This window comes from Podarcis pityusensis (genome assembly GCF_964106645.2).
Source record: "Podarcis pityusensis genome assembly, chromosome: 5".
Taxonomy (NCBI): domain Eukaryota; kingdom Metazoa; phylum Chordata; class Lepidosauria; order Squamata; family Lacertidae; genus Podarcis; species Podarcis pityusensis.
In genome coordinates, this window is record NC_138032.1 from 71,146,569 (window position 1) to 71,156,819 (window position 10,251).

The following is a 10,251-nucleotide window of genomic DNA, read 5'->3' on the forward strand; positions in this document are numbered from 1 at the left end:
TCCTCACAGAAACATAGAAAACTGCCTTATATTGAGTGAGGCCACTGGGCTCATCCAGATTAGTGTTGTCTACACGGACTGGCGGGACGCGGGTGGTGCCATGGGCTAAACCACAGAGCCTAGGACTTGCTGATGAGAAGGTCAGCAGTTCGAATCCCCATGACGGGGTGAGCTCCCGTTGCTCGGTCCCTGCTCCTGCCAACCTAGCAGTTTGAAAGCACGTCAAAGTGCAAGTAGATAAATAGGTACCGCTCTGGCGGGAAGGTAAACGGTGTTTCCGTGCGCTGCTCTGGTTCGCCAGAAGCGGCTTAGTCATGCTGGCCACATGACCCAGAAGCTGTACGCCAGCTCCCTTGGCCAATAAAGCGAGATGAGCACCACAACCCCAGAGTCGGTCACGACCAGACCTAATGGTCAGGGGTCCCTTTACATGGACTGACAGAGTTTCACACAGGGCTCTCTCCATCCCTGCCTGGAACCTGGGGCTGTCTAAATGCAATGCAAAGCAAAGTTACGGCCCTTCCCCTCCCCCCCCCCCCGGTCATCCTGCTTGTGTCACAAGCCATCTTAGACAGTGGTTATTACACTTTCCATAGACCACTAATAATTGACACTTCCGAGTGCTTATACAAGCATGGTAGTTAACTACCGTGGTACATAGACAAGCATTTCTATTCTCAAACACTCCCTTTTGCTACCAGGTAACCTATAACAGAAGATCACTATTGCCCGGGCTGGCTTTATGGCAAGTTACAATGGCAGGGCAACAGCCTCTGGTGGCAAATTGTGAATGGCTGGTTGGTTGTGCTGCCACTTGTCCATGCCACTTGTGTTGACTTTGCCGAAGAGATACATACACACAGACTATGCTTTTGGACTAACTGAGGCACCGATTTGCAAATAGTGTTCTGGGGGATATAGGGATTCCTTAGAAGGTTTATCAGGGGTTCAGTCAGAATATTAGAATTAGCAGGTAAGCATCCTGCTATGAAACTTTTCTTCACCCCAGGCAAGCAAGCCCAAGACATTTTGGTGCCTAATGTCGTCTCTACCCCAGGCCTTTGGCAAGTCGTTGAGAACCAGCGGCTATACTTGATTTATTAAGGCCTGGAATAACCTTTGAAACATTGCATGTTTAATATTGCTGCTGCTATTCGTTAGGGTAACTTTTGTTCTCTTTCTTCACAGGGTGTCCGACAAACTAAAGCAGTCTCCGCAGTCCTTGATGGAAGCCAACAGCACGGACTCTGGCTCGGTGCTGCCAGAGAATGGCTCCCTGCTGTCCTTAAGCGAGCTGGATGCGGCTTTCTCCCAGCTCAGGAACCGCCTTCAGAATGTCACTTTGCAGCTCGGGGGGACTTTGCCAGCGCCTGTTCAGGGAACCCGGAGACACATTCTTCTCATGGCCACCACCCGCACCGGCTCCTCCTTCGTGGGGGAATTCTTCAACCAACAGGGCAACATCTTCTACCTCTTCGAGCCGCTGTGGCACATTGAAAGGACCGTGTCCTTTGAGACTGGAGGCGCCAACGCCGTGGGCTCAGCCCTTGTCTACCGGGACGTCTTGAAGCAGCTCTTCCTCTGCGACCTCTACATCTTGGAGAACTTCATCATCCCGTTCCCGGAGGACCACCTGACCCAGTTCCTGTTCCGGCGTGGCTCCAGCCGCTCCCTGTGCGAGGAGCCCGTCTGCACGCCGTTCGTCAAGAAGGTCTTTGAGAAGTATCACTGCAAGAACCGTCGCTGCGGCCCCCTCAACGTGACCCTGGCTACGGAGGCCTGCCGCCGGAAGGAGCACATGGCGCTGAAGGTGGTGCGGATCCGGCAGCTGGAATACTTGCGCCCGCTCGTCGAGGACCCTCGCTTGGACATGAGGATCATTCAGCTGGTGAGGGACCCCCGGGCGGTGCTGGCTTCCCGAATGGTCGCTTTCTCTGGGAAGTACGAGACGTGGAAGAAGTGGGCCACGGAAGGCGCGGCGACCCTCAACGAGGACGAGGTGCAGCGGCTGCGGGGGAATTGCGAGAGCATCCGGCTCTCGGCAGAGCTCGGCTTGAGGCAGCCAGCCTGGCTCCGCGGCCGCTACATGCTGGTTCGCTACGAGGACATTGCCAGGTCGCCCCTCCAGAAGGCCAAGGAGATGTACCAATTCTCGGGCGTCGCCATCACCCCGCAGGTAGAGGAGTGGATCCGGAAGAACACCCAGGCACCTCACAACAGCAACGACGTCTACTCCACCCAGAAAAACTCCTCTGAGCAGTTCGAGAAGTGGCGCTTCAGCATCCCTTTCAAGCTCGCCCAGGTGGTGCAGAACGTCTGCAGCCCGGCCATGAAACTCTTCGGCTACAAGCTGGCCAGCAGCCCCGAGGCCCTTACGAACAGATCGGTCAGCTTGCTGGAGGAGAGGAGGACCTTTTGGGTCACGTAAAGGCGCCACTTTGCCGGTGGATTTTTCCGCATCATAGATTTCTTGTCAGATTGGAAAAGCTGGAGCGCAAGAATTGTTGGAGGGGAAGCAGCGTGTAGCACAAAGGGTGGAGAGGGGGGACGCCTTCGGCTAGCCTGCTTTGTGCTTCTGCTTACCTTGCGCTCGCCGTCCTCGCACTGAGGTGCTTTCTGCTTTTTCTGGGAGCAGGCATTACCTGCCTTTCAAATCCCAGGCCCCTTGATGGATTTGTGAGGTGGCTGAGCTCAATACGAAGGAGAGTTCAGAAGCTGGCACAGGCTGGAGCGTGAAGCGCTGGGTTCTGCTTTCCCTACCTCATGTTCACATCCTCCTCAGCAGAGGAGGGCCTTTCTCTTAATGCCTGGGGCATTTGTTCACTAAACACCCAAAGAGAGAAAATATTCTATTTTTGAAAGTTATTAAAAAGGAAGAAGAAAAAGTAAAGAAATTGCTTTCACATCCTGCTGGGGAGATGTAAGAAAAGCAGAGTTGTTGCACTGGTAATCGCCTCAGGCAGCCTTAAATTTAGGGCTGATATTTGCGAGAGGGTGTGAAAGAGAGGAAAGAAACTTGTTCATCCTTTTGACAAGAGGGTTGTTTTGAAGGTTTCCTACTTGAGACCCTCAGATAAATTAATGCCTTGTTTAAACTTGAGGAGACGCATTTGGATCACACCAGTCACCGGCGGGGGGCGGGGGGAAACGACTGGCTCTACCGACAGTAATGAGAGGATTTTGCCCTACACCACGGACAGTTTCATGTGCTTGCTGCCTTTTGTCTTGCTTTGCACCTAAGCCCTTGGAAGAGAGACAGAAAGCAGGCTATGAAAACAACATTCGACGGGAGAAGAGAGGAAGAATGGAATAGCATTCAGCCTGTGTCCCTGAGGATCAAGCTTCCTCAGTGCCATCAGCTGTTTTGGTCTCCGATAGTCTATTTTTGAAAACAAACACCTGCCGTCTGGTTTTCTCACTTGTCACTGAATCAATTGTTACTGAATCTCATCCAGCCGACTGGAGGCGGCTAGAAACAATAGCTGCTTTCTTGTGAGGTGACAGAAGGCTGTGGCTTTAACTGTGTTTCCCACCCTGATTGCTCCTCCTTACCTCCAATAATTGTTTTTGTGTCCTTTTCAAGTGCTGGTTGGAAACCGCCAATAGTTCTTTCTCTGCAATTTCAGAGTGGGGGGTTGTTTTGTACAGAGCAGGCCTGCCGAAACACAGAGGGGATGAAGCAACAGGCCATTGGAGCTGGTTCAGTGTTAGGAAATGGAAATGGTTTCTGCAACAGCATGAAACAAGATCTCTGAGAGCTGTCAATGAGCTCCTCTTATTCCTTTCTGGTTGTGGGTTCACATTTTCGTTGCTTTGCTTCAAGTGAATGCAACCATGTAAGAAACCACCCAATGAATTTTTAGCACATGTCAGCCCCTGCTATTAAACTGAAGCACTTATTAGCTTACTTGCCCTGCCTAGACTGAGCATCCAAGGTGGAAATACTGTGCTTATTCCAGATGAGCATATATATATGCCAGAGGGGAAGCTGTGGTAGGAAGAACAACAAGGGGCCTTGCCTTGTGTCACTATGAATACAAAAGGATGTAATATAATAGCATATACCAAGAGTAGCAGGAGATATGTCACATTTCTGAGTGGAGATAGGTATAAGACTCTGATCCATTCTTCACAGTTGTCACAGTTCTTTCTTGCAATGCTAATTTAACACCTTAAAAAAGAAACAATTACTTTCTGTAATAGGTAAAATATCTCCAATATCAATTAGCTGAGATGTCTATGGAGTCAAATATTATTAGAACCATCATTTCCTTTTGTTTCTTTCTTTTAACAAATGCCATTCAGCCAGAAGCTGTTAATGCTTACAGCATTTAAGACCATCGCTTTATTTTATTTTATTTTATTTGGGGGGGGGGAGAATGGGGAGAGAATTGCCAAATAAGTAACTGCATTTTACTTTAATCTGCTCAGAATAGAACTGTATGCATCACGGTCCTATTTTCCTGACATGAAGTGAGTGATCAGGGAATGAAAAGAGGATTTTTGCACAGCTGCGGGGAAAAAATATCATCTCTCCATCCCACCCCACCCAGAAAAAACAGTTGATTATCTAAACAGAAAATTTATACCATGGTGTAGTAGAAGATAAAAAGAAAGAGTATGCCGCTGAACAGAAGGTTAAGAAAAATGCTTCTGGGTTGCCATTAACTCTTTCCAAAATGTCTTCCAAAGTTCCAAAGCTAGGTTTTCCACAGAAAGCATCACAGAGGAAGTGGGTGTTCACATCAGCTAATTTTCACCCAGTTGGATGACTTCACACACTCAAGATTACTAGCACCAGTCACCTGTACAGCAAATGAGCACAAATTATTCTTTCCCCTCCACCCTTATTAACCTGTCTTCGGTGGAGATAATTTGCCTGACTGATAAGTGGTGACTGATCCTCGCTGTCTCACACATTCAGCGATCAGCCGAGTTACCAAATGATGCCTATGATGTGTGAAATTTCCCTCAGTCATAATTCAGGGAAGCCTTTAAACAAGGGTTGTGCATTCATTTCCAGTCCAGGACAGCACCATGGGCAAAGGAGATGGATGTGGGCACAGTCCGCATGGATCTGGAGTTCTTCTGCACACAACAGGCATTGAGAGCACATGCCCCACTGTTGAAGGGAACCCTCTTGTCTATGGTGGGGAAGGGGTGGTTCTTAGACGCAAGCAAAATTCTCTTTTGGGGGTCACTGTAGGGAAATGCTCATGCTCTGTTGCAGTGTTTCCCAAACTTGGGTCTCTGGCTGTTTTTGGACTACAATTCCCATCATCCCTGACCACTGGTCCTGTTAGCTAGGGATGATGGGAGTCGTAGTCCAAAAACAGCCAGAGACCCAAGTTTGGGACACGCTACTCTTGTATAACTTGGCATAGAGTGAAACGGAGTCCTGCTGAATGGTGCGCATTGATGTATGTATGTAAAACACTTTTTGGGATCACTCAAAAGCTCCATTGATACACGTTTTGGACAGCCAACTCCCATCGGCTCCAACCAGCACGGCTGCTGTAGCCCAAAATGTCTGAAGGCACCAGACTGGTGGAACTTGGTCTAGAGCAGGATGGTTGCATCCACAGCTGCAATATCCACTCACATGGCAGCTCAGGTGAATTCTGGGTTTAGGTACTAGCAGATATTGTTAGTGTGGTGTGGAGCCACACAATCTGCCCAAATCACGTGGTTAGAGGTTATGGACACAGGAGACAGCGTGATATGGCACATGCTACAAAATGTATAAATGAGGCTTAAATGTCAGTTTCTACACAGAAGAAATATTGATGAAAAGCTACCTGTGCCATTGCCATAACGTTAGGGCACGTGCTTGCTTTTTGCCCTGGTTGGGAAGCTGCATACAGGTGGCAAAGCAAACACTTCTACTGACTTTGCACCAAATGGTGCAAATTCTTCTCCCTGCAGGGTGGACATCTCAGTGGAGGAAGAATGCTACCTATGAAACAGTCTTAAGCAGGACGAGGGTTAGATGCAACATAGCTTACTCTCTCTCTTGAATATTACTAGAAGGAAGCATGGCCCAAGCATGGCCTCTTCCAAAGGACACAGTACAGAGGTGTTGGGATAGCTGTGAGAACTTTCTGTCTATGAAAAACAATATGGACAGTCTTTACTTCCAAATCTCAAGATATCCAGTCCACAGGCAGGTAGGATACTTCAACAGCCCCCATGCCCATTGGAAATTATTCTGGTTTATGGAAAGTTTCAGCCAGCACTGTGTTCACTATGTGTTGCTTCTGCTGTTGCTTAATTTTAATTGTGCTTTCACATTCTGTTGTGTTGTTGTTTTCAAAAAAAGAGTAAAGTACAACTGTGGCTTTGGTGAAAAGCAGCCATAATTTCTTTACATCTACAAAATGGTTCTAGTTTTGTATGTTTTCTGTCTGTCTTTAGCTGTAAAATGTGCAGTGGGTTTGTTTATTTATTTATTGTATGGGAGGGGAGGGGAAGATGAAAAATAACTTTATTAGCAGAAATTGGGACTGCACCAAAAGAAAAACAGACTCGGAAATGTTTCCCAATAAATAGAAATGCAATTAAATTAAGAGTAGCTCTGGTTAAAATAAAACATGTCTTTTTTCCCTTCCTGCTTTTTTTGCAAGAATCTTTTATGGGAGAGAAGGGTTCTATTTAAAGGAAAGAACTGGGCAGGAAACAATTACATTTTATTCTCCCTCTGTAATCTCAGAGCTGCAAATAGCTCTAACTATCTTAGAAACGATAAGGAGAGCCATTTGTTCTTTTAACAATGTGTTCTGTATCCTCAGCTCAACGGAATTCTTCCTATTGCACTGCAAGAGGTGCATTTATTTATTTATTTGCCAATGAAAAGGTGGTGTGTGTGTGAGGAGGGGGACATGGTTGCAGTCGCATAAGAAGAGGCTTCACAGTGTGATGGCATACAGACGTTTTCTTTAAGATCTTAAAATGAAAAAGGAAAGTATTGCATACAGTTTTATCACACCGGAAAATGCAGGGGAGACATAATCCATTGCCCAGTAATGCTATACCAATAATTTTAGCCAGTGGGGCTTAAGTGTGCCTGAATGGGTGCTGGATTGCAGTCATTAGCCGCATTTATACTTTACAGATCACAGCTGACTGGCAAGTCTAGAATCAAGCTATCCTTTAAATATATTCGCGGAAAGCAGAATAGGTATGTCTGTCATGCTGCAGCCCAGACCACCTACTTCATCATTTAAACGTTTTATGTCACAGCGACATTGCCAAACTCGCTTCTGCAAGGTGGAGAAGCGGGCAAGACTTTGCTTTTGCCCCATAGGAGGAGCGAGGAGCAACTTGGTGTAGGAAGGGCGATGCCGTGGCAGCAACCTCATCTGGTTGAAGGTAAAGGCAAGTTTTCTGGACTGCAGCCTGGCCAACCCTATATCAAATATGGGGTTCATTCCCCCAGAGAGCCCCTGCTCTTGCACTTTGGCAGCTGAGAAAGCTCCCTGTTTTGTAAGGCTGCGGACATTTTTATATAGATACTTATTTTAATTTATATTGACATGGTGCAAGCATATGGAGATGCTTGGTTAAGCACAGTGTCTGCCAGTCTTGCTGTATCCACTGGGGGATAAGAGTCCAGGCCAAAAGTAGGAGTCCAGAGTCACTGGTAGGAGCAGACCCAGGAATAGGAGGGGGTGTAATTCTTTGGCAGCTCTCAGGACATCACACAGAAAGGCTCCCGACTCTAGCTAGCCTGGGGATAGACACAGAGAGGCAATTTTCTCCTAAGCCAATCATTTGACCTTCCTGAGCACAAGGGCGTCATTCAGTGCTGGTATATTTATTTAAGGAAGGGTGGGTGGTTGGTGGGGTGTTGTTTTTTTTGGAAACTTGATGAACACATCTTCAGTCTGTGAGAGAGTGAGACAGGCTTTGACCTTCTGGGTATTTTGACTTGCTAGATTATAGAAAAATCAGGTTTCCAACAGCACAGCCTCGCACCCCCCTCGTGTCTTCTGTCAAGATTCAATCAGCATGCTGTCTTCACTTCCATCTGTGCTGTAAAAGGATGCAGTTGGCCCAGGAGAATGGCGCATAAGCCCAGTTACGGGCTTCCTTTGCTGTTTGGCCTCCTGACCCCCTGTTGCCTTGGGGCAGGGGAAAGCAGCTCCTATCAGCTGTCAGGTTCACTTTGCAAAGAACAATTTTTGGCACACAAAGCGTCCTACAAGGGTAAGGTTATTGGTTCGGGAGTCTTCGAAACAGAAAAGTCAGCAACAACTATTTTTATTCGTTTGATTTCTATACCGCTTTGTATTTTAAAGAAAGAAACCCTCAAAGCAGTTTACAACACATTAAAACAAACCAGAATAAAACAAACTGACACTTCAAGGAAAATATTCCAGATCCAAGTGACATTTTGTTTTCCCCATATTTATTTGCCTACGTAATTTATGTAGCTGCCCCATAGCAGAAGTACTCTAGGAAGCCGGTGTGGTGTAGTGGTTAGAGTGTTGGACTAGGACCTGGGAGATCAGAGTTCAAATCCCCACTCAGTCATGAAGCTCACTGGGTGACCTTGAGCCAGTCGCAACCTCTTAAACTACCTCACAGGGTCGTTGTAGGGATTAACTGAGAAGAGGGGTGAACCATGTACTCCGTAAATAAAGCTCTTCTGCTTACCTGCTTAAGGAAGCTGGAGGGAGCAGCCAGATGGAGATGCCCATAGCCAACCTGGCATGCAGAGACCTCCACGTGGTTGCAGTTGGACCCATGTCAGATGCAAAACACCCCTGGGGAATTTCTAACACTGGGCTTGTCATTGCACTAAGTTAAAGTTATTTATAACCCACCTTTTCCCCAGTCTGGGACTCAAGGCAGCTTACACCAGGGAAAAAATAGAAGAAACTAAAGCATAGAAAAGGCAGTCATTAAAACGTAATTAAATGCAACTAAATGTTCATGTAGTAACACAGAAAAAAATGAGTTTGGAGTGGAGCCATCGGAGTTCCTTAGGTATCCCTATGGTTGTCCTGCGAAACATTTTCAAAAAGGCAGTAGCTACCAATGTTAAAAGAAGCCCGTAGTGGCACTGCACCTCTGATTATAAAGCCTGTTGCCCTACTTCTGGCCTCTGCTTCTGTGTGAAAGGAAAAAGTGGTGCATGCTGTAGTTGAGTGCATTTTCCCACATGTGCACAGGATACAAGCAAGATACTGCCCTGAGACAATTGGATTTGGTATTGCTTACTCACCTAATGGCCTAAAATTCTGCAGCTCCGCCACCCTGCCCCATCCAACTTGCCTCAGAGACAGAACTGCAGACGTGTATCAAGCCAAAAAGTTTAGCATTTCCAGCTGCTCTCAGCCTTCCAAGGCTGTTGAGAGAGCTGCTCTCTCCTACTTTTATCTGTTTTTCCATCTCTTGTTTTCTCGTTTATCCTGGGCCGTGCTTTAACTCAAGCGGAAGAATCATCTGTCCGTCACGTCCCCCTTTTAAACCCCATCTTCGAATGGACAATATCATTCTGCCAGAAACAGCTGTTTTAGTTTGTTTAAAACCAAAACATCAGTATACAAGATTCAAGGCAGGCCCTGTATCTTCAAACTGAAGGGGTTCACATGGGTGGGAGGAATCTGTGAGGAAGGAGGCCAGGAAGAACAGCTGTGTTACATGGTAGGAATACGTGCTTCCCGTATCTGCAAGAGGAGAGCAGTTGAGAGGTTCAAAGAATGCCCTCCCCTCTGTTTATTTACCTGTACACAGAGATGTCTGTGTTACGAGCTAGGAGCTCTCCCAAAAATAGCGAAACCAATACTGGCCCTATGTGCTGTGATGGAGGTTTTTAGCTGGAGAGCTTTGCCTGGTGCTTAAAACTTGTTTTGGTCCCTGGCCTGCTAAGGTAGTGCCTGCTTGGACGGAGACATGTTGGGGGGATGTTTCATGCTCCTTCAAGGAGTGGGAAAACTCAAGGCGGCTGTAACGTGAAGGGCGTCTATATAGTGGCCCGTTTACAAACGAATGATTAAGAAGGCATTACAGGGGTGCAGACACAAGCACGCAGGCAGGGTTTTCCCACAAAGAGATGCCTGTTCGGCCCCCTTAAAACCCAGGCTGCTGCTTTTTTATTTTATTTTTTGACAGGCCTTGCAGAAGCTCTTCCAGACAAAGCTGGTTCTAACGCACAACCTAGCAGGAAGCTCTGACTCATTTGCAAGCTGCTTGGAAGAGACATCAACCATAACTGTGGCTACAAAATCGTCCTAATTTTTGTACGCC

At 47.1% G+C, this 10,251-nt stretch overlaps 1 protein-coding gene and 1 long non-coding RNA gene across 8 annotated transcripts in view; one reads left to right on the forward strand and one right to left on the reverse strand.

Annotated features, from left to right (window-relative positions):
• The window catches only part of CHST3 (carbohydrate sulfotransferase 3), a 45,598-nt gene extending 38,997 nt beyond the window's left edge, over window positions 1-6,601 (forward strand). For all 7 annotated transcript variants that reach the window (XM_081004741.1, XM_081004735.1, XM_081004738.1 and 4 more), the window contains one exon: window positions 1,189-6,601. In XM_081004741.1, the coding sequence (XP_080860867.1) occupies window positions 1,226-2,428 (1,203 nt within the window). In that variant the 5' untranslated portion in view covers window positions 1,189-1,225 and the 3' untranslated portion in view covers window positions 2,429-6,601. The remainder of the gene's footprint in view (window positions 1-1,188) is intronic.
• The window catches only part of LOC308476847, a 63,717-nt gene that overhangs the window by 36,136 nt on the left and 17,330 nt on the right, over window positions 1-10,251 (reverse strand). The window lies entirely within an intron of this gene.